At 40.8% G+C, this 25,508-nt stretch overlaps 1 protein-coding gene across 1 annotated transcript in view; it reads left to right on the forward strand.

The window, feature by feature from the left end:
* The window catches only part of sez6b (seizure related 6 homolog b), a 298,710-nt gene that overhangs the window by 248,181 nt on the left and 25,021 nt on the right, over window positions 1-25,508 (forward strand). The window contains exons 10-11 of the mRNA XM_030745381.1: window positions 8,866-9,062; window positions 18,002-18,196. Of these exons, the coding sequence (XP_030601241.1) occupies window positions 8,866-9,062; window positions 18,002-18,196 (392 nt within the window). The remainder of the gene's footprint in view (window positions 1-8,865; window positions 9,063-18,001; window positions 18,197-25,508) is intronic.

Consider the following 25,508-nt stretch of genomic DNA (forward strand, 5'->3'; position numbering starts at 1 on the left):
TAAAAGCAGACCACAGCAACCTCCCTGACCTCCCTGAACAGGATACCATCACAGCAGACATCGAAGGAAGAGTCTTGCTAAAGAAGCTAACTCGACTCCATAAGAACCTGGCAGCAGAAATAAACCAGCTGTTAATGGATGACATGTACCCAGAATGGCTAACCAAAGGCCAGGCAGTCCTGATCACCAAGGACCCCTAACAGGGACTGGTCCTATCCAACGACTGGCCAATAACCTGCCTCAGCACAACATGGAAGCTTCTGTCAGGTATCATAGTGGCTAAGATGAACAGACACAAGGCTTAATACATGAGCAAGGCCCAGAAAGGACTTGGCATAAATACCAGAGGAGCAAATCACAGCTACTTGTGGATAAAACAGTCCCTCAAGACTGTAAAATCAGATGGACTAACCTGTGTACTACTTGGATTGACTACAAAAAAGTCTGTGACTCAATGCCTCACACATGGATCCTGGAATGCCTAGAACTGTACAAGATAAACAGGACCCTAAGAGCCTTCATCAGGAATTGGGGATGTAGAAGGAACGCCAGGAGCCATCTTCAAGCCAACTGCAATTACAAGTCACCATCAAGTGCAGGATTTTTCAACGAGATGCTCTGTCCACATAGGCCTGAACTCTCTCAGCCAGATCATTAACAAGACTGGGTACGGATACCGAATACAGAATGAAGCAAACACTAGCCACCTCCTCTACATAGATGACATCAAGCTATATGCCAGGAGTGAATGACTCATTGATTCACTGATCCACACCACTAGGATCTACAGCAAAAGTATTGGAATGTCATTCGGACTGGAGAAGTGTAGAAGAGAGGGAAGGCAGTGCAATCCCCTCAGTTATGACTACCAGAAAGCAACACTGTCAAATATTGAGGTAAGTATGTAAGTAAGTACCTTGGAATACCACAGGCAAATGGAAATCATGCAGAGGCCACTGGGAAAGCTGCAACCACTAAATACTTGTCCTGGGGAGTCAGCTGAATGGGAAGAACAAGTTCCAGGCAATCAAAACCTACGCCCAGCCGGTCATCAGATACCCTGCTGGGATAATAATAAGCTGGTCAAAGGAGATAGAAGCTACTGACACAGACAGTTCATTATAATACATGGAGTGTTTCACCCCAAATCCAGCACCATAAGACTGTACACTAAGTGGAAGGAAAGAAGGAAGCCAAGGACTAGTGAGTGACAGAACCATTATCCTGGATGAAACAAGGAAGACTGCATATTAGTGAATACCTCAGGCAACAGAAACTCAAGAAAGAACAGGAACCATCATAGAAGGACAGTCCCCTGCACAGCATGTGCCACTGGCAGATAGAAGAAGTGGCTGATATAGAAAAATCCTACCTGAACAGCACAGCACAGCACAGAGGCACTAATCATTGCAGCAGCACAGGAACAAGCTCAACAGAAGCTGGGGTCTACCATACCAGGCAACACCCCAGGTGCAGGCTGTGCAGCAGCGTGCAAGATTCTAGAAGGCAGGGTATACATGGAACACCATAATCAAGTGGCTGGCATAGTATACAGGAACATCTGTGCTGAATATGAATATAAGGCCATAGTGCTGCAGCCACATTTTCTAGAGGTAAAAGTCTTGGTAATTGGCCCAGGTTTCCAGCCATAAAAAAAATAAATAAATCCATTTATTCTCTTCTGCTTATCCTTTTCAGGGTCGTGGGGGGCTGGAACCTATCCCAGGTATCATAGGGCAAGAGGCAGGGTACACCCTGTACAGGTTGCCAGCCTGTCGCAGGGCTAACATAGAGAGACAGACAACTATTCACACCTATGGGTAATTTAGAATCACCAATTAACCTAACCCCACTAACTGCATGTCTTTTGACTGTGGGAAGAAACCAGAGTACCCAGAAAAACCCACGCAGACACAGGGAGAACATGCAAACACAGAAAGGCCCGGGCCAAGGTGGATTAGAACCCAGGACCTTCTAGTTGTGAGGCAACAAAAAAAAACGCCCCACCCCCATGGAAAGAAAAAAAAATATATATATATATACACACACATATATATATATATATATATATATATATATATATATATATATATATATATATATATATATATATATATATATATATATATATAAACGAGTGTGTGGGCATTTGTGTTTGGGCAGTTTCTCTACAGCTGAGAGAAGACAGATGGGTCTGCCTGTCAAAAAACAAACACTCCACAATCATATTCTCATCTGTTCACAAATCCAGTCACGTTCCCATCATTTCCTGAAAAAAAAAGAAAAAACTTTATCTTTTGCTAGGCATTGCCATGTGTCGATTCTTTCTACGCCTCTCGAACATTTGATTTTCCAGCATTCCCATAGTGATTAATAGCTCAATCTCAGGCTGGCTAATGAGTTTTATCAGGAGCCACTGGTGATTAATTAGCGACAGCAAAGAGCATGTCACAGCTTTATTCTGCCTAAGCCATTTCTTCCATGCTCTAAATCTTCCCTCTACAAAGAGATAGCTCAACCCCAGGTGACATTTTCAAACAGCCTTGAGGTTTATAAAAGCTCCAGCTCTATGGGCTGTGGTCAAATCAGTGCAAATGAAACGCACTTTGGCTTTCAAGCAAAGGAATGTGGTTATTCACCACAACATTAACTCAGTCTTCTCATTAGAGGGAAATCTCTGCATTAATGACTATTAACTTTGTGATTCTTATGCTTACGCTGAAGCATCTGAAGAACAGTGTGTGTGTGTGTGTGTGTGTGTGTGTGTGTGTGTGTGTGTGTGTGTGTGTGTGTGTGTGTGTGTGTGTGTGTGTGTGTGTGTGTGTGTGTGTATCAGTTTATTCAGGAAATAATTTTTCTTTTCTTTCATGCTGTGTAACAGTTATAGAATATCTTCTGTAGATCTGGTGGGAATTAAGAATGTAAAAGCTGCTAATGTTAGCAGTGTTATCTCAGCTGGGGCTTGGAGACTTCACTTTGTGGATGATGTATCAAGTTTTTTATATAAAGATGCATTTAAAATTTCACTTGGCTATTATCAACATGAATATCAAAATTCAATGTATTTAATGTGTAGATAAATGACTGCATAATTAAATTCTACTGTTGCAATATTCCAAGGTGGTGATCATTTTAAACTATGATAAAGAGTATGTACAGGACCTGATTCTACGTCATAGTGTGACTTTATTGAGTAAAATCATATTTTATATGTGAAAACTTACTATGTGAACTGAATTTAGTTCAGCCACTGTATCTGGTATGGCAGTGTCAGGCTAATCTCATTCATTGGATGTGTCCCAATTTAGGGGCTGCATCCTTTTAAGGCCGCCACATTTTAATTCCAATTGTGTCACAGCCAGGTGACGATGGCTGTCCAGATTCAAAGTTGCAGCTCACAAATGTGGCCTCATTTTCCCCAAATTTTAAGGACAGATGGGAATCGTGCAATAAGGTGGGCCATAAAGAATACATCCAACCTGTCCTTCAAATTTGGGAAAAACGAGGCCACATCTGTGGGCAGACTTTCAAAACCCCTGCTGGCTTTCACCACTGAGTGGAATTAAACACAGATACCCAACGGTTAATGGTTGGTTTATTTCACCATTTCATTTGTTCCTGAGTAAATCGGGTTGGCTGAGATTAAAGTTAACTGTAACTAATAACTGTATCATTTTATTTAACTTTAATGTCTTATTGGAGAGCTGTGAGTATATTTGGAAATGAATCATTTGCTCATCTTTAGTCTTTGCTGTACCAGCAACAATGCTGTGGTTCCTCAAGGGTTAAATAAACTTGATTGCTGGTTGTGCTCCACTTGTTTGTGTTAGCTAACTAGTGACAGAACCAATAACCAGCGGTGGTAAAAGTACAGACATTCTGTACTTACATAGAAGCAAAAATACTTGTGTTAAAAAGTTGAAGCACTGATTCAACTTCTTTACTCAAGTGAAAGTGAACAATTTTGAAATGTTCTTAAAGTAAGAAAGTAACAGTAGCTCTTTGGAGGACGTTTCTAGCAGCAGTTTCTGTGGAAAGCTAACTGAACCTTGAGCTATATTAATGTAATAATAAAACAATATTATTAAATGAGAATACAAACTTTATTTCAATCTAAATTCTAATTCTAATGAATGCACTCAGCCTGAACACTGTTAGGTAGAACATGAGCAGAGAAAAAGAAAGAGAATTTTTAAAAAGCTCTATTTGCTGTTACCTACACTGTAGAGGGTGACTCTGCCTCACCTGAACAGGAAAATGAATCCAGTCAGGGGTTACAGTGGGATTCAGCGAGATGTAGTGACTCAGCATGTGGTAAAGAATCACAGCTCACAGTAATTTTTATTGTGAGTTCCAGTAGAGTTTGTGTGCTGCTCTGTGTGGATTTACACAACTGAATTCAACAAAATGTAACCCAGTATTTCACGAGCAGTCTTGGCTTATTTCCATCCCCTACACTGACAGTATGCTGTTTACACCATCTTTATACCGGCAGTTTGCAGTTGGTATAAAGGTTGAATGCAGTGAATAAATCTAAGCTTCATCAGCTTAAATTAAAACTAATCTCTGCTACACTTGATGTAATCTAGCAATGAGCATGAACACCACAGCTGCTCTGCACCAGTCCAGCCCAGAGCTTTACTGTAAATTCGCCACGGTACAGCAAGCTGATCTGTTTATCCTGCACTAACCTGCAGTATTTTGAACAACACAAAGTTAGTCTGCCTCCGTTTGTTTTGCAGGATGTTTCACAACATGAAAAAAACATCAGCTTCACAACATATACAGATCCAAGATCTGATTTTAAAAAGTAAGCTTTAAATTTCAGGTTTATTAGATGTCACTGAGCAGTCCTTCCCTTTAAATCTAACCTCTCTTCTTCCTCTATTGTCCTCTTTCTCCATTCATCCAATCTCATTGTACATCCTGTATAATGACAATAAAGGCATAATATTCTATTCTATTCTCTGAGTGAGCTTCTCTCTCATTCCTTTCTCTCCCTGTAAACACAGCAGCTATTCTTTTAGCTAGCAGACACACTGTGTGACAAACTGCACACACTTTGTGTGTTTGCTGATATTTGTTGAACAAATAAGTAAAGGAAAGTATTAAAAGGAAGAGGTTAGCAAAGAGAAAGTGAGAAAGTCAGGGAGATGAAGAAAGTAGACAGGAGGATTGGGAGGCTAGGTGTACAGCAAAGACAGAGACAAAAACAAAGGCAAAGGAAAAGGTTTATAATGTATAGCGAATGTGAAGCTGCACACTAAGGAAGGAGAAAATTGCCTGTATCGATTGGCTAGGCAGAGAAATCAAACTGGAAAGGACGTGCAGCAGGTTAGAGTGATTAACAACGACGGAAATATGCCAACACTGCGTCTTTATGGATCTAGAGAAAGCACATTATAGAGTATCAAGAGAGAAACTGTGGTACTGTATGAGGAAGTCAGGAGTGGCAGAGAAGTGTGTGAGGATGGTACAGGACATGTATGAGGACAACGAGACAGCGGTGAGATATGAGTGACAGATGGGTTCAAGGTCGGGGTGGTATTACATCAGGGATCGGCTCCGAGCCTCTTCTTGTTTGGTGATGGACAGATTGACAGGTAACGTCAGGCAGGAGTCTCTGTATACTGTGATGTTTGCAGATGACACTGTGGTCTGTACTGAGAGTAGGGAGCAGGTGAAAGAGAGCCTGGAGAGGTGGAGGTATGCTCTGGAGAGAAAAGGAATAAAAGTCAGTAGAAGCAAAACAGAATATATGAGTGTGAATGAGATGTAGACAGGTGGAAAGGTGAACATGCAAGGAGTGCAGATAGTCAAGGTAGATGAGTTTAAATACCTGGGGTCAACCATCCAAAGCAATGGACAGTGCACCAAAGAGGTGACAAAGAGAGTACAGGCAGGGTGGGGTGGGTGGAGACGAGCATCAAGGGGCAAACTGTGACAGAAGGATAGCAGCAAAAGTGAAACAGAAGATTTACAAAATGTTAGTGAGATCTGCTGTGATGTATGGTTTGGAGACAGTGGCACTGACAAAAAGTCAGGCGGCTGAGGTGGAGGTGAAAGAGTTGAAGATCAGATTTTCACTGGGAGTGACCAGGATGGACAGGATTAGAAATGAGTCCATCAGAGGGACAGCTCAGGTTGAGCGGTTTGGAGACAAAGAGAGAGGCAAAGCTGAGATGGGTTGGACATGTGCAGAGGAGGGATTGTGGCTATATTGGACACAGGATGTTGAAGATTGAGCTGCCAGGCACGAGGAAAAGCAGAAGAGCTTCATGGATGTCATGAAGGAAGACAAACAGAAGAAGTTGTCTATCAGTGCCATACCTAACATATTAATGTCTGTCAAAATACAGCTTTTAATGTGACAATGTTAGTGTGCTAGATTGTCTGAATCTCAAAATATGTGATGTTGACCTTAAGTTCCTGCAGCCTGCAGCCAACACTATCAGCATTAATGGACGGAGGGCTCGGGATCTGTTAGTAAATAATGTTGTTGTTCCTCTACACATCGTACATGTCAGCTGTTACACACAGATCTCAGGTTTGTATAGTGAAATCATTGGCAATAAAGCAGCTCTCCGCTGGATAAATCCTGCACTCCACCTGAGTCTCAGTCCTCAGGACCTCAACAGTTTCGATCAGAAGAGTTATCCTTACATCAAAATCATATTGATTCTTATTTTGGCCTCCTCTCATTTATCTCACCTGACATGCTGTTTTGAGAGAAAAGCACGTGTAAACTCTTTATTGTGTTTATTAGGACATCGCTCGCTCCCTCGTTGGGTTATGAGCGGCTAATTTGTTATGCTAATTATTGAAATGAACTGACTGTATCTTTGTATATAAATTAGTGCACTGTTAGATCATCCAAAGGACTTTCCACTCCCATGGATCTGTTTTTACAAATGAATCATGAGGCTAATTCCCCCAGAGGGCTTTCACTCACAGAACTGGCACTGCCTCTTTGGGAAACCCCGACAGGAGCTTCCTGAAGCCAAAAGGTTTTGCACTGCAGACATTGCTAAATCTGGCCCTAAATATCATGATGACAGCTATGACCATTTACTTAGTCTTTATTAACTTTCTGGCTTGAATACTCTGATAGTGACGACTGAATTTCAACTGTGCGTATTTTATTTCCCCTCCTGGAAAAAAGTGGCAGAGCGTTTCCACTCAGCCAGAAAATTACCATCAAACAAAATTCTATTATTTTGATTTCTTTCTTGATTTGTTACCTTCACCAAGGAGCTTATGTTTTTGGTAGTGTATGCTTGAGTGCTTGCGTGTCATTCTGTCTGTAGCTTAAAGTTTTGAATTGATTCTGATCAAACTTTGTAGGGGTGTAGAGTTGGGTCAGATTAACAATCCATTAAAATCTGGCTCACATCCACCAAGGTCAACATAATAATTTATTGGTCAAAATTTCCCCCCAAAAATAGATAACTTAGAAACTATGATTCTTACAAGTATGGATAGAAAGTATTGTATAAAGATTTAAAATATGTCACATTTGACCTCCTTCAAGGTCAACAGATTGATCTAAAGGTCAAAGTGATAATAATGCTATACAGAACTATTTAAAACTATTAACAAATAGGCATATAGGGAATTATATATCACATCACATTACACCTCTTCTTCAAGGTCAAATGAGGTCAAGCTTTCATAAAATGTCTTATTTTTAAAACTATTCTTAAAATTCTGCTGGCTTTGTTTGTATTGGCAACTTTTAGGAAATGATACTGATATATGGGAATTCTAAATATCACATTATAGTTTGCATTCAAATATGCTCACATTTGACCTCTGACCTTACTTTCCATTTCACATCTGCCTTTCTTTCAAGCTGACCCCAAATTGTGTTCCAACTTTAAAGAAAGTATTGACAGGAGAAAGAGAATGAGCTGCCCGGTTAGTTAGAACTATACTGTAGTAAATTATATAATATACTCAAGTTATTCATGTCCAGTTATTTTCAAATCAGTACCTATTATCCTTTACGTGTTCCTATATAATATTTGTGTAATCAAAGTAAGCATGTGATGCTACCCTTGTCTGATTTTTACTGCACTACAAACTTCTTAAAGTAAATTTAAAAAGAACAAAGGAAACAAAATGAATAAAAAGGACAAAATGGACGTTCTTTCCTTCTCTCAGCTAGAATTATTATTTTCTCTGTTCCCTGATTGACCTGACTTGGGACAACAATTTAATAAAAACAAAAATGACATATTGTGATTGGTTGGGGTTAGAGTTGGTTGGCATTGTCACTGATGACTTAGAGCTCAGCGGGTTTAAGGGAGCTGCATTTTCTGGCTCTGTCCCATTCAGAGAGCCATTCAGTGGAACGAGCTGTTCGACTTCTTCTATAATCAGGAGATTCAATCTCAGTCTCAGGAAAGCTTAGGCTTAAAAATGCATCAAATATGAGCAACTTTATTCTCAGTCTGCTGTAAGCTGTAAGTGAGTATTTCCTGGACATCAACCACAGGATCTTACTTTTACTAATGTCACATTATCATCTCGACTCTGTTCTCTGCAGCGAGGAAATCAGACCTATGCTGCCCCTCATGAATGATGTAATAGTCTATATTAGTACTATGGAACCTTTGTGTGGCTCAGAGTTGTCTTTGCCCTCTTTGAGCAATTACTGTCATTTTAAAATGCATGAGCAAATTGCAAGGTCTACCATTAACATTAGGCTCTGTCGGACTAACTCGTGGGCAAGGCACAATTTAAAGGTGCAGCCAGAGAGGGGAGGGAATGAAGTACCTCACCTTCAAAAAGAAAAACTAAATATGAAAAACAAAAGTCACTAAAAGAGACAAAACTTTATTCTGTGTGTGCCTCATGTTTTAGGTTGAATATCGGGAAGAATGACCTGCTGACCTTTTATGATGGAGATGACCTTATAGCCAAAGTGTTGGGTCAGTATGGAGGATCAAAGTCCCGCTTTAAGCTCTACACCTCCACTGCAGATGTCACCATCCAGTTTCAGTCTGACCCCGCCACCAACATCTATGGCTATGGCAATGGTTTTGTGGTCCACTTCTTTGGTAAGCCTCAGGCACATTTACACCTCAGCTCATATTTATTCTGCCATATTCCACCTGTCAATTTCAAACCAGATACATTGTCTGTCAATTTTGTTCCAAATGTTGCCACATGAAAGGTCTCAACACAGTTATATTTGCAGTTGGCTGTTCTGGATTTGTATTTGAAGTTTTAGTTTCCCTTTCAGAGTGAATAATTCTGAGAGCATTTAAATGATTGTAGAAACTTTATTGACTGAGGTTTGTGGCAGGCAAGTATCTGTATGTTGTGCTTACTATAGAAAGAAAGACAAAAACAGGGGAAGATGTTGTGAGACTGAGCATGTAATGAACTTAACATGGAGCATTGGAGCGAGGGGGTGATCCCAATATGAGAAACACACAATATGCTTTTAACAGAGAATGATGGTTTTACAGTGTTTCGGGTTTTTAGTCACAATTCTACACAAAGATATTGCCTCTGTTACATACCATATTGAAAGGTCTGTCAACATTTAGCTATTAATGGACTCAGACAGATTTGAAGTGCATCAAATTAATGTCTTCGTGTTACCATATGTATCACTGATCAGCAGCTTCACACAGCCTGCAGAAGAAACAAAAACAAAAGGGTTGTGTGCATTTACACACATGTGGCACTTCAACAGTAACTTGATTAACTGCACAAATATTCAGGATCTGACTGTAAATTGTGTTATGTGTTCTTCTACAGATTGCACAGGTCAGTTGTAATACACAGATTTCAGGTTTAAATGGTGAAATAGTTTGTAATAGCACAGCCCTCGTCTGCAGTCCTGCGCTCCACCTGAGCAGTCAGATTTATCCAGAGAACAGCTGTCTTAACCTACAGACCACACGCAGTCCTCCAGTAGATTCTACTAGAAGAGTTCAAAACATATTGATTCTCCTCAAGCTGGCTCTTATTGATCTGAACTGCCATGCTGTTTCCAGAGTGAAACACATGCATAGAGCCTGCACTTAACACTGTATGATTTTTGTGAGTACTCTACTCCCTCCCTCACAGGGTCTGCTCATTTTTGACCTGCTAATTTGTGCTGCTGTTGGTAGAATGCATCTCATTACCTCAATGAACTGGCTGCACTGTTAGTAGATCACCCACAGAACTTTATACTCACATCAATGCATTTTTCCACACTTATTTAATCTTCCCCTAAGTGATACAACCAGATTTACTGGCCCCATCGCTTAAGGCAAATAGTGGCAGTCAAACCCAAATGAGTCAAACCCTAGTGTCCTAGATGACAGAGCTCGATAACAATGCAGTGTTTAATATTCAGATACTATCATTCTTTTGGCTTGTCTTGAATTTGTTTTAGGGCATGGGATTACTTGAACAGGCCTCAAATAAGCAGATTAAATGAAATATCAGTGGTCAGTACCACTAACCTTCAATTGCCTACAATTAACTCAGATATTGTTTCTAAATAAAAAAAACTGCCCCAGCATGTAACTCTTCTAAAGTGTTTTTAGATTTATGTTTGCTTACAAAAAATGTTAAGAATATTTCAAAGTATTGGTAGCATTATATTTTTCATTTGAAGGGGGAAAGCTAACTGGTCTTATGCTAAGCTAAGCTATCTCTTTTTTTAATTTTTAATTTATCTGTCTCTCTCGCTGGTGCATGCTGGGAGTTTGGTGGTGGAGAGCGTGGGTGAGTGGTGAGTCTAGTTGACTTTGCAATTTTTCTGATTGTTTTGTGTAATTGTGTATATTGTTGTTAGTGTAGTTTTTGTGGCATTAGTGTTTCTTGGTGAGTATGGAGCAGGGATGGCACCCCTGTCTTTGAGGCATGGTGTGAGGGTTCATCCTGACCCATCAGTTTCGGTGGAGGCGGTTCTCCCGGCTGTTGGAGATGTTGTGGGACATGCTAACCTGTCCCATGCCTTCAGGATGACCCAAGGTGTGGTGGTGTTTTTAAAAGAGGAGCAATACGTGGTTAAGTTAATAGAGAGCGGTGTTTCCCTGAATGACACTTTTCTACAGGTGTGCCCAATCGTAGTGCCTTCTACCGGGGTCACCGTGTCAGGTCTCCCCACGTTCGTTCCTAATGAAGCGCTGAAGCGAGAGCTGCAAGGGTTTGGGAAGATGACGAGCAGCTTCAGAACTGTGGATCTGGGCTGTAAAGATGAAAAACTGAAACATGTTCAGTGTTTCAGGAGGCAGGTTCTTATGTTTTTAACTTCTCCATCGCAGACGCTAGGAGGGTCATTCAGCGTGAAGCACGGGGAAGGACAATATATGGTGTATGCAAGCACGGACACAATGAAATGTGCGGAGTGCAGATATGTGGGGCACAAGCGGGCTGCTTGCCCTAACAAAAGGCCCCCTGAGCCTGTGGCCGAGCCGGCGGAGGAGTCGGTGAACACTGTTGATCATCCAGCTGTCGCCGCCCCTCCTTCAGACGGTGCCCCGTAGGCATGTGTCGCCGCTCAGCTGACTGAACCTGATGCCGGAGAGGTTCATAGCGGAGAGTTAGTGAGAGTACTTGGTGACAGCTTGACTCATACTGATGTCGCAGAGGAAGGAAGGAATATCATGGAGAAGTTTAGTGGGGACAGTGGGGAGGCTAGCTGAAGGTTCACAGTCACACATGGGATTTGTACAGCTTGGAGGAAATCAGTGAATTTCCCGATGAAACCTTTGGAAAATCTGTTAGAGTGACTGAGTCAATGTATCAAAAGTGTGCTGACCTTTCAGAGGATAGTTGGGGTGGATTTGTTTTAAAAGAAATGTTTTAGGCTGAAGAAACATGTGACGAGTCTTAATCTGATCAAGGCAAAGGTTCAAAAAGGTTGAGAGCACGTAAATGGAGGTACGATGAAAGTGCTGCACCTGGTAGTTTTTCTTCTACTGTCCCTTCCAGCTGCTTCCAGTATATCATCGCTCTCTCCATCCTTTATGCACAGGGTGAGGGTTGGTTCACTTAATATTAATGGAGGAAGGGAAGAAATGATCACACAAAAATAAAAAGACAGTTTTTCTTCAGGAAACCCACAGTGTTAAAGACAATGAGACAGAATGGGGTTTGTGGTGGAAGGGCCAGTTTTTGTTTGTTTGTTTTTTTTTTTTGGTTTTTTTTTTTGTGTGTGTGTGGGGGGGGGGGCTCGCAGGACAAATTTTCTTTTGGTGTAGCTGTTCTTTTTTCTCCAGAGCTTAATGCTGAAATTATTCCTACTGTAGAGATAGTGACAGGAAGGGCAAAAATTCAGGCTGTATATTTCTGCTTCTTGAATATCTAAGCTCCCAGTCAGGGCTCGGGCAGGGTGGAGGTCTTTGATAAAATTCATTTAAATACCTCCTAAATCAGTGTGGTCAGACTGAGTGTGTAGTGATGGGACGAGACTAGAACCGTACAATAGATTTCATTGGACAGAACAGGAGAGGAACCTCATTTGCTGTCATCCAGTGTCCTATCACAGCTGGTTTCACAGTCAGCTTTAGTAGATGCATGGCGAGTAAACATCCCAAAGATATGCAGTATACATGGGTTAAGGCCGTAGATGGAAATGTGACTGTGGCTACACTAGAAAGGATCTACTTGTCACTTTTTTTAAGAAGTTATTGAACAGTTGCATTTATGCGGTTGGTTTTACTGACCACAATTTAGTCACCTTAAACTTTTACACCTCACCAACCACTAAATGCGGGTTGTACTAGCATTTTAATGTGATGCTCCTGAATGACGCTAATTTCTGTGGTTCTGAAAGTTTCTGGGGAATGTGAAAAGATAGGAAGAGAGATTTTGAGTTGCTTAGTCAGTGGTGGGAAGTTGGAAAGGCAAGCGAACAGTCTGTCTTTGTCTCCCTGACGGTACAATGATGGCAGATTCTGTGACGATGAAATAGCACACGCTTGATTTTTACAGCGCCCTCTTCAGGATGGAGTATTGCAGTAAGGAGTGTGTGGATGAGTTGTTATAGGGCATTCCTCAGATGAGTTCTGAGGACAGAGCTGTCCTGGATACAAATTTTTCTGTGGAGGAGCTTACTGCTGCTGTGGGCCAGCTGGCTTCTTAATTGGATGGGCTGCCTGAATATTTCTATAAACATTTCTGGAAGTGTTTGGGAGCTGACCTGTGGGAGGTGCTGCAGAAGTGTTCACAGACGGGACTGTTACCGGCATCCTGTCGACATGCAGTGCTCTCTCTTCTCCCTTAAGGAGACTTAACCCTGCTTAAGAACTGGGGACCAGCTGCTCTGCTATGTACAGACTACAAACGTCTTTCAAAAGTACTCACCAACAAGCTGAAACAATTTCTGGAGCTGATCATTCACAGGGATCAGTCATACTGTGTACTGGACAGATCCATTACACACAACCTTTTTCTGATAAGAGACTTGTTTGATGTTTGTAAATTGTACAACTTGGATGTTGGAATTATTTCTCTGGATAAAGAGAAAACATTCCATATGGTTAACCATGTTTTCCTATTTTCCACTTTAAGAGCTTTAGGTTTTGCTGATGGACTTTTGTCACTTTTGGGGCTGGCGTGGCTGGTATTAAGTTTTCACCAAAAGCTTTTTGAGGAGCCCCTATTTGGGAACAGTTTTCTCCCTTCTCAGGTGCTGTCTTCTGGCAGCCTGCGTGAAGCTGGGCTTATGAAGACATCCATCCCTGATCTAGGTCTGCTCAACATCAAGTCCAACAGACTGCTGGCGAAACTAGTGAAGGAGATCAGTGCCTCTTTGCCTCAAGCAAATATCTTAGAGGGTTTGTATAAGAGTCTACCCTATCTACCCAGTGAGCTGAAGAGCATGAATATGTGTTTCCCAGCCTTGTTGTTTCTCCTGCTTTGGGACAGTGGCAGGAGAAGGAAGGCATCCTGTGGTCTCTAAGGACCCCTGAGTTGGGAGACTTTGACACTGTGGGGGAAAAAAGCACTTTATCATCTTTGTGTAAAGCTACTGAACATAAGTTCTCTGGTGGAGGTGAGGGTTTCGAGGTGGATGGGATTCTTTGATGCCTTGCCATCCCCAAAGGGCTGTTGGCGGTCCCTATACAAAGTCCCCATTGATAAGTGGACAGGCGACCTCCAGCGGTGATTGTACACGGGGTCATAGCCTCAAACAGGTATCTGGTGCTGCTCAGTCCTGGCACAGAGGATGGTAATCCTTTTTGTTCACAGACTGAGATGGTTCAGCATTTGTTTGTTCAGTGTGCCAGACTAGTTCCACTTTTTAGTCAGCTTAAGTCTTAGTTTCAGGATTTGGGAGACTTTTCTTTTTGTCTCTTTATTTTTGTACCATGTTACTCAGCTAAGAAGAAGGCTGTACATACACTGATTAATTTCATTTCAGGTATGGCAAAACCGGCCCTATGGAAAACCAGGAAAAACTGTGTAAGATGTGAAGGATCAGTGAAAAATATTAAAGCCATACCTACTGCTCAGCAATATTGCTCAAATGCAAACAAACAACATGTTTTAGGGTTTTTTTGTACATAAGCAGAAGAGGATGGATGGATGGATGGATGGATGGATGGATGGATGGATGGATGGATGGATGCATGGATGGATGGATGGATGGATGGATGGGTTGCCTCATGATTTTAGTGATGTTATACATAATGCAGTATTATAAGCAGATTATGTAGTATGGGTGTATTATGTAGTCATATTCCTGTACACACGAGTATAATAGGATGTGAATACCTTGTAAGTATGCATTATATTTGACTGACTGTCATAGATTAAAGATCTTGTATAGTATACACCCTTGTACAAGAGTGCAGTATGTACTTTGACTAATTTGTTTACCATGGAAATTTAAAAGTAATCACAGAATATTAATCTAACATGCTTAAAATAGTTTGGATTTAATGAGTATTGTTAATACTGAAAACGTATTTTTGCTGGAATAAGTATAATATCTTTACTAACCGCGTATTTGGATAAAAGCTTAGAGCAGTGGTTCCCAAAGTGTGGGCTGTGAAGGTACTGCAGGGGGACCGCAGTAATAACAGAAATTCAGTTTGAAATTACCCATAAGTATGCATAGTCACATATTTATATTATGTATTTATTTAGATAAAAACTGAATTAAAACTGGAAATAGGAGGTGGTTAGTTTGTGATATTGTTCATTACTCATTACTAAATTTACTGCTCTTGTATTAAAGTTTGTGGCAAGTGGGTCAGATATTGGCATTAACATTTCCCATGTGACTGAGTAACAGTTGGGGGGATGGGCAAAATAGTTTTGCAGAAGGTAACAAGATGTATTCTGAATGGGTTTCTATTATGAAATGGGGCTGTAATGTTATCCTGACTTCTACATTTATTTTATATTTTCATTAATGGAGGATATCCCCATCGGTGATGGGTCTCACTTTGATTTTGGGGGTGTATTTGAGTTCTGTAGGTTGATAATTTTCTTTTCCAAACAATGTGGCAGCCTTTGTTCCTAACACATTACCCAGTCCATATCAGTATAGATACCCAGGGTAACCCCCCCCCCCCCCCCCCCCCAATTGAGATCGTATGCATTTTCAAAGTTTTACTTACATGTTTTTGTTTTTGTTTTTTTGTGCAGTAAAGTCAAATGAAACAAATCTCACAAGTTTAAGGTGAATTCTATGGCGTGGTATTATATCACATGGAGAAAAAAGATAAAGAGAGCTGGTAAAAAAGGGAAGTTGGGCAAAATAAGGATGAGGGAATTTGTTTTTTCTGATATGGCATCTAAAAATGGAAGTAATCAGTGGCCATCCCTGGTTATGGCAGGACTTTCCATCAGTGCGGCACCACGCTGCAGCGACCACACTATATCTCATAAGAGCTAATAAATTCAGAGGAAAGGGAAAGCTGCAGAATACAGATGACCAGCAAAGAGGGATAGAGGGAAGGGAAAGCTTTATTCACAATCTCTCCATGAATCTTATTGGAGGAATGTAAACACAAGACATCAGCATAGGCAGGTGTTGGAGAATTTTGCTTGTCTAGTGCCCAGATGCAATTACACTGATGTGTTTGGCAAAATTAGACTCCTAAAAAGAGGGTCTGAACCTGCTGCTGTGTAAGAATGGGCAGAGCAAAACAAACAGATCTGGCACTTTCCCCAGAGGAGAAAATAATTACATTTGCATGAAAATACTGCTTTATGAAGGTGTCCTATTAATGTCTGAATCTGAGTTTTGAGGATAACTTAAGATATTTAGGTATATCTTATGTGCTAAGAGTCACATCTACCAACCACCAATCAGATGGCAGAATCAACATTGCAGAGAATTATCAGGCTAACAAGAACATATGATAGATGCCAAAAGACATGATACAAATGCTGTTTGTAGCCTCTACAAAAAGTAAAAAGCACACTTCTGTCAGATCTGATATGCTCCCAGGAAGGTTAAAAAAAAAAGTATTAAGTGTTAATGTGTTAAGTGCCATCTGTAAATCTCCCCCGTGTATATTTCAACTTAGGTTCCATTTTGTGGAGGAGGACAAAGTCATAAGAAGGCAAATATAGGTAGTAGGGTGGGTGTATAGTGATGATTGTTGGTGTAAAAATGTGCACATTTTCAATTTGTTCTAAACAAGCGTGTTCTACTATCCAACTGCCATTGCACCACAGTTCAGGGTGTTTGTGTTGAGTGTTCTCTGTTTGGACGTTGCTATGCAAAAATAGTGCACCATGAATCTAAAATAAAATCATCAGTATACTCGTGGTTGTGGTCCTTATCAGATACGCCTTCTTCAGTCTTGCAAACTGATTACTGCTATTTGACATACAGCTGTCTGCTGTAGATCACGTCTGATCATCAGAGATGAATCAATAGACTTTGACCTCAGATGACTTCAGCTTGTCAGAGTTGAGTCTTCTGCAATCTTCTGGCAGAGTAATACAGGTCCCCCACTGGTGGTCACCTGATGTCATGTGGAAACCTGTGATGTCATGTGGAAACCTGATCCATGACATTTACTGCTGGCACCTTTTGCGTGATCTTTTGTACACAATAGAAATAGCCACTGAACTTTTACAGAGTACCTCGTTCATCTGTACTTTTATGTATACGGTAAATGTCATAACCTTACTCCAACACACAGCGTCAATGCCAAAACTGAATTTGTCTCTTTTTTACTTAAAATCTGAAAAGGATGTTATTTTTTGTGATGATATAAGAATGGTGTGTAAGATCAGTGTTATTTCAAATTGCACAGACAAGCAATCAGAATAAAAATCATGAGTAAAGTTGCCCTAAACTCACTGGTTTACATGAAATCAAGATTAGCTTTTTAGTGGCAGTCTGCTGACAGACACCAGTGACTGTCATGTCATTTCAGAATTGTTTTCAACTTTTTGCAGGGGAGAAGCATGAATGACAAATTTAAATTGGCCAATATATTTTGTTCACAAGATGGATGTTTTGATTCATAATTAAATTCTCTACGAAACATCAGTGTGTCAAATAAATTCAGTCCCATTAGAAATTTTTCCAAAAGAAGTTTAGGCAACTTTAATTTCCTAAGAACTAACCACATTTACCACAGCAGGAATATATGGGTGTTTTTTAGGGATGCCAGCCCCTACCAGCTTGTTCCAAACACAGAAAATACCACTGAACCAGAGGTCAAAGTTCTACCCACACATTGGGTGTTGTCCTTCCACAGCAGTGTCAAAGCCACAGGAAACTGTCAACTGATGTAGCAGCTCAACAGTCTCACTTTCTCTCCAAGTGTTATTAAAAATATCTGAGTACATGGACATTTTGAGTTTAAAACTGTATCCTCAAACTTAACTTTGACCATAATTCCTGGAAGGAAGCTGTTCATTTCTTTCTGTGAGTGGGGGACAGAGAGTGATTGTGAATGAGTCTTCACAGTGGTCAGTAATCAATGGATAGTAGTAAAAGATAAAACTTTAAAAGCCCCTTTCATTCAAGCCTTCATCAGATTTCCTGTCTTCCTCTTTTCTTCTTCTCCTGCAGAAGTAGCTCGTAATGACACTTGCCCTGAGCTCCCTGAGATCGCTAATGGCTGGAAGAGTACATCTCACCCTGAGCTGGTTCAGGGCACCGTGGTGACTTATCAGTGTTACCCTGGTTATCAGGTGATAGGCGCCGAGCTGCTCGTGTGCCAGTGGGACCTCACCTGGAGCAGTGACCTCCCGAGCTGTGAGAAAGGTGAGAACTAGATATGCCCAAGGAAAGGGAAAGATGATAGTTAATTTCTTTAATTTATATGAACTTCTTGATATTAAACTGGGATCAACAAGAGAGCTCTGTCATCCATACAGTTTAAAATTTAATAGTACAGATGGGCTGCAACTAAAAATAAGTATTTAATAATAAATGTTAATGATTTAGTATATAAAATGTAAAAAAAAAAAAACACTGCTAAGCGAAAAGTATATAAATTGTCATGATGAGTGGTGGTGGAAATGTGGGCCCAAAAGCAAATCAGAGTTGAGGGGATTAATAAAAACTGACTCTTATTTTATGTATCCAGAGTCCAGAGAAAACAAAGTCCATAAATCCAAACTGAAGGTTGACACTGGGATACTGGCAAAACGAACAAAAGAGACAACAGATGCCACAACCAAGAACACATTTAAACTAAGGCCTTAAATACACAGTGGGGAACACTAAGTGGGGGGAACACTAACTGGGGGGAACATGGTGCAAGTGGGGAACAAGCAGGTACACAGAATCAAACAAATTAGACAGAGAAGAAGCAAAACTAAACACATCTCACAGAAGACAAAATACTAGCAAAATAAAACAGGAAGTAATGAAACACGAGACAGAGACTTTATAAGACACAGGGGAGGCAGGGTAACCAACAAGGAATTGAATATAAACTGTAACCAAGAGTAGAACCTGATAACTAAAACTCAGTAAGCCTGAGAACATGAAAACAGAAACCCAAACCATAACCAAAAACTGGAACTGTCAAAACACTTAACACTGTTTAATGTATAATGGCTATATATTGTTGACTACCTCTCTGGCAGACCACAGTATGTACTGTACGCCTACAGCACTGTGTGTCTAATAGTGTAGTTAGTGACACTGGAGCCCCACAGGGAGCTGTCCTCTCTCCCTTCCTCTTCACCCTCTACAACACAGACTTCAGCTACTGCTCAGAGACCTTCCATCTTCAGAAGTTTTCTGATGACTCTGCTATAGTTGGATGTGTCAGCAGGGGTGATGAGGATGAGTACAGGATGACGGTGAAGGACTTTGTCACATGGTGCGAGCGGAACCATCTAGAGCTCAACGTGACAAAGACAAAGGAACTGGTGGATTTGAGGAAAGACAAGGCACTGGTGGCCCCTGCGTCCATCAGGGGGGTCAGTGTGGACACCGTAGAGGACTACAAATATCTCGGAGTACACATTGACAACAAACTGGACTGGGCTAAGAACACTGATACAGGAAGGGCCAAAGTCGTCTCTATTCTCTGAGACGCCTGAGGTCCTTCAACATTTGCCAGACTATGCTCAGGATCTTTTATGAGTCTGTGGTGGCGAGTGCCATCCTCTATACTGCTGCATGCTGGGGCAGCAGGCTGAGGGCGGCAGACGCCAACAGACTCGATAAACTGATCCACAAAGCCAGTGATGTTGTGGGAGTGGAGTTGGATTCGCTTATGGCAGTGTCAGAGAGGAGGATGCTTACTAAGCTGCAGGCTATTATGGACAATGGCTCCCACCCACTCTACAGCACAGTGATGGGACACAGGAGCACATTCGGTGCAAGACTCATCCCACCAAAATGCACCACAGAGCACCACAGGAGGTCATTCCTACCTGTGGCCATCAAACTCTATAACTCCTCCCTTAATAGGTGACACTGTGGTTCACCAGTGTCATTATTTATTCAGTATTTATTTGTATGTGTGCATACATCTGTACATAAAAATTGTCCATATACATTGTACATATATATAACAACATCATATACAAAACATATATAAATACTGTCACAGCCACTGCACTCACAAGATTTAGATGTGTATATAGCCAAATTATCTCTTTAGTTTTTATATTTTTATACCTTTAGTGTATTTTATATTGTTTTGGTTTTATTCATTTAAATGAAACAGTTGCAGCTGTAACAATAGAAATTTCCCTCTGGGATCAATGAAGTATTTCTGATTCTGATTCTGATTATATTGGGTTTTTGACAATAATCTTCTTTAACTGGACTCAAAGAAAATCATTGTCAAATATCCAATTTACATTAAACAATTACATTAAACATTAAACAGTGTTTTGGCATCTGGGTCAAAGACCCAGGACCATGAAACAATTCCTTTCATTGGAGCACCTGTGAGTCGGTTCGACAGATTACAAATGATGATTAACTGGTTAAAAAAAAAGATTAGTCTTCACAATGGTCCTTCTGTTAGATGTGTGAGCTGTGCAGAATTATCAGAGTTGGATATTAGAGGAGGAGTTCACCTAAAATCTGAACTACAGTGCTGTTCCTACTGTGCAAGTGATATCACAGCTGACATCAAGTCATTACAAAGCAAAATGCTAAATTGTATTTATGCTGAATGCTAAAATATTATTTAAATTTACAGGGTGCTGTCAACAATGGGGTCAAAGTTGCTTTGCCAGTGCTTCTAAATACCTCAATATCTTTACTGAATTATGTTCTGTAAAAGAAACCCTTTCATAGCACTGCATTTATGTCTCCAATAATATTTGGGTATTTGACAATGATTTTCTTTGAGTCCACTTGGTTGGCCAATAATGGCCAACCAAGTGGACTCAAAGAAAATCATTGTCAAATACCCAATTTAAGGTTCAGTATACACTGCTCAAAAAAACTGAAGGAACACTATGAAAATACATCAGATCTCAATGGGAAAAAAAGTCACGCTAGTTATCTATACTGATATGGGCTGGGTAATGTGTTAGGAATGAAAGGATGCCACATTGTTTGATGGAAATGAAAATTATCAACCTACAGAGCGCTGAATTCACCCTGAAAATCAAAGTAAAAAAAGTGGCAGCATGTTAGTTAATTTTGCTGAAATTTCATTGCAGCAACTCAAAATGGTACTCAGCAGTTTGTATGCATGCCTGACAACATCAGGGCATGCTCCTAATGAGACGACGGGTGGTGTCCTGGGGAATCTCCTCCCAGATCTGGGCCAGTGCATCAGTGAGCTCCTGGGCAGTCTGAGATGCAACCTGGTGACATCAGATGGACTGAAACATTATGTCCCAGAAGTGTTCTATTAGATTAGGTCAGGCAAGCATGGGGGACAGTAAATGGTATCAGTTCCTTGATCCTCCATGAACTGCCTGCATATACTCATCACATGAGGCCAGGCATTGTTGTGCACCAAGAGGAACCCAGGACCCACTGCATAAGCATAGGGTCTGACAATGGGCCCAAGCATTTCATTCCGGTGCCTAAGGGTGTTGTTGTCTAGCCTATAGTAGTCTGTGTGTCCATGCATGGATATGTGTGTGTTTGTGTGCGCAAATGTATTTTAGTGTGAGAGGGGCTGAAGGCCTTTTGTTTGTTTTTACCAAAGATGATGAATTTGGTCTTATTGGCATTAAGTTGAAAATGTAGGTTGTGAAAGGACTGCTCTACAGAGGTGACACTGAGTTGAAGAGTAGATCCTGCAGACTGGAGTGAAGGGCCAACTAAATAGAGGATGGTATCATCACCATACAGATGGGTTTGAGAACTGCCAGCAGCTTTGGGGTGGCTGTGGTTCAGGAGGTAGAGCAGGTCACCTGCTAATCAGAAGGTTGGCGATTTGATTCCTGGCTGCTCCAGGTTGTATGCCAAAGTATCGTTGGGAAAGATACTGAACCCCAAGTTGCTCTCCGACGCAACCTCTGGAGTGTGAATGGTAGACAGTAAGTCACTTAGCTTAGCTATAGATGGAAGTGTTTGCACGAATGGGTGTGAATAGATGAGTGCAAACATGTTGTATAAGCACTTTGAGTGCTCAGTTAGAATAGAAAAACGCTGCTCCGAATGACTGGAACTTGCTTCAGAAAACAATGAAAATAACTACGTTTGTTTCAGTTCCCATTTTTAAGAGCCATTTGAAAAAATGTTCTTAAGGATGTTTGTAGATGTTTTACTTAGTGTCGTTAATGTGATTTTATGATTGTCATTTGTTGTGTACTATTTTGTAATTCATTGTTCTGTACTGTTTGATTCTCTCTATTCCCTTCCCCTCAAAAGGCTTTGCCTTTTGCCAGGCTACAGTTGTAAATAAGAAATTGTTCTTAATCTGTTTGCCTGGTTAAATAAAGGTTTAAATAAAGATAAAATAAAACATCATTAATGTAGATGGAGAACAAGGTTGGTCCCAAGATGGAGCCCTGAGGCACACCTTTGGAATTGGTTAATGGCTCTGACAAAATGCTTTCCGTTTTCAGTTGCTGGACACGATCAGCTAGATAGCTGGCAAACCAGCCACAGCAGGTGGTGCACGGACCAATGCTGGAAAGCTGACATAAGAGGATCTTACTATCGCAGTTGTGCAGATCTGTTTGCTGTCTAATGCTGTAATAACAACATCAAGGACTTTCATGATAGCAGTCATACATCCATGTCCAGCACAAAAAGCAGATTGAAGGGTATCGTTTGAAACAAGGAAGTGGCTTAGCTGTTTGTAAACCAGCCTCTCCAGGAGTTTGGCTAAGCATGGTAAAATTGGAAATGGCCAATGGCAGCTGGGGTCTGAGCCACCGTTGAAGAAGGGAAAGATCATAGCCAATTTCCAGTCAGAAGGGAAGACAGAGAGCTGTAGAGACAGGTTCAATATTCTTGTGATGGGGAACAGCAATGATGTGAGCTGATGCTTTTAAGAACATGGGGTCAAGTCCATGAAATCCAGCAGATTTCTTTGGGTGTTGTTTTTATGAGTTTATCCAGCACTTCTGAAGTAAAGAAGGATTTGAAGGACAAACCAGTATTGCCAGAAGGGAAAGACAAAGCGGTGACTGGGTCTGGAATAGTAAAAGTTTTGGTTGAATTAACAAAGTGATGGTTGAGGAGCGAAGCCATGCGAGGCTTATCAATAATAACAATGTTGTTGAAACCATAGAGATTGCAGGTGGGGAGAAGTAAGTTTGTTTTCCATGGACTTGACAACAGAGCCACAGGTGGTGAATTTCTCCTTAAGGTGGGAAATTTTGGAATTCCTGATCACCTGTGTGGTTATATTCCTACACTGCTTGAAGGTAAGCCAGGCAACAGGAGATTGAGAGGAGCAAGCTTTTCGCCAAAGGGTGTTTTTTGATGGATAAGCTCTGCCAAGTTGTGGGAGAACCAGGGATTGTAACAATTTTTAGTCCTAAGTCTTTTCATGGGGGCATATTTTTTGATGATTAGACTGAATGTATTCTTAAAATAGAACCAGGCATCATCTAAGAAGTAGATAGAATTGATTGTGTCCCAAGGCACTGCTGCAACATCTAGGGGAAAGGCCTGCATATCAAGTTTCTTCAGAGGGCACTTGGTCACAATCACTGGTGATTGTTTAACAGAGAAGCCAGAGTGTATATATGCAATAGTGCAATGATCACTCATTTGGTTGAAAACTCCAGAAGAGGTTGAAAACTCCAGAAAAATCCAGTAATTAGACAGAGTGTTAGTGAGAATGAGAGTGTGGAGGATGAGAGAGATTTGGGGTTAGGTCTGGTAGGCTCAGATATAATTTGGGAGAGTTTTAGAGCATCAGATTGCTGCTGAACTAAGTCTGGGAGGTCGATCTTCTGTGTTTTTTTTTTTTAATCAATTTTAGATCACCCAAAAGAACAAATTCAGAGGAGATAAGTGGTGCTAGAGTTCACTGAGGGCTGTTAGTAAAGGGGCTGAGGCAGAGGGTGTTCTGTAGCAGACAGCAACAGATGGAAAGAAACTTGTTGAGAGTTTAAGCTTCATCACCAGTAATTCAGATTGCTTAGGGACTGACTTAGAAAGAGCAACAGTGCGATGCAGATGGTCTTTAACACACATAGCTGCACCACCTCCCCTGGAGGCTCTGTCCTGATGAAATACATTGTAGCCTGGTATCAAGATATCAAGATCCGTGTTACTTTTCTTAAGCCAGGATTCAGAGATAGCTAAGACATCAGGGTTAGAAATATGTATAAATATTTTTAAATTATTAAAGTGCCTACAGTTTAACAGAATACAGATGTTTACATGTAAAAACCCAAAGATTTATGATCACAGAAGTCACTAAATGACAAATTAGATATAGTGGGGTTATCTGAAGCAGGCCCAGGATTTGGGTGAACATTACCAGAGATAAATAACAAATATAATTAATATGCGCCTGAGAGAATTTTTACCAATTTATAGAATGTTTCCCTTAAAAAGACACTTCCTAACTTTGCCCAATATGTAACATGTCCCACAAGGTGGGATAAGACTCTCATCCTCTATTATGGGTCAGTGAAGGAGGTATATATATCTTTCTTCTTACCTCCTCTGGAAATGGAAACCACAACTGTGTCCACCTTCTACCCTCATACAGATCAGTTCTGAAGAAGGGAAAAGTCCAAACGAAGGACTTTAAAAACTGTCCATACAGTGTCTACAAGACTGCCATGACTGCACAGACTGGAATATCCTTATAGAGACATGTGATGGGGATTTAGATGAATTAGTAGATGTAATGTGTTCTCATGTGGTCTTCTGCAGAGACATGATCATACCACACAAGAAAGTCAGAATTTTCCCCAATAACAAACTCTGGGTTACAAAATCTGTGAAATCAAGTATACAAACTAAGACACATGCTTTTAAGTCTGGTTCTGGCCCTGCTTTGCACACAGCCGCTAAGGAGCTGAAAATAAACATTTTAAAAGCCAAACAGGACTATAAAACACCCAGGCCAGCCGAGAGACATGATGTCTCCAGTGTGTCCTGGGTCTGCCCCGGGGCCTCCTCCTGGTAGAACATGCCTGGAACACCTCACCCAAGAGGCACCCAGGAGACATTATTTGCCCAATATTTTGTTATATTTTTAATACGTCTTTACAGACTCAGCATGTCCCCAAATGTTGGAAGGATGCTGTAGTCGTCTCTGTTCCCAAGATCAGTTGTCCAAAAACCTTGAATGATTTTAGACCCATTGCACCATTCATTGATCTCTCCATTCAACCCCACATTCTCACACAGAGGCTTTCACAACATTTTAATCTAAGTTTTAATCTTGTGGGCTGGATTTTAGATTTCTTAATAAACAGAACACAGAGAATGAGAGTGATCTGTCTGATCAGGTCTGTTCCTCCACTGGCTCCCCACAAGGATGTGTTCTGTCACCTCTCCTGTTCATTCTTTACACAAACCTGTCGTAGCAGCAGGGAGGGCAGATTCATTTTAAAGTATGTGAATGACTCTGTTATTGTCAGTCTGCTGATGGAAAATTAAATTTCCCATGGTCCACTCTTTCAAGACACTTCCTTCATGCAGATTTCCTTGGATTTTGAGATGTTTG

This window comes from Archocentrus centrarchus, chromosome 13 (assembly GCF_007364275.1).
Source record: "Archocentrus centrarchus isolate MPI-CPG fArcCen1 chromosome 13, fArcCen1, whole genome shotgun sequence".
Classification (NCBI taxonomy): Eukaryota; Metazoa; Chordata; class Actinopteri; order Cichliformes; family Cichlidae; genus Archocentrus; species Archocentrus centrarchus.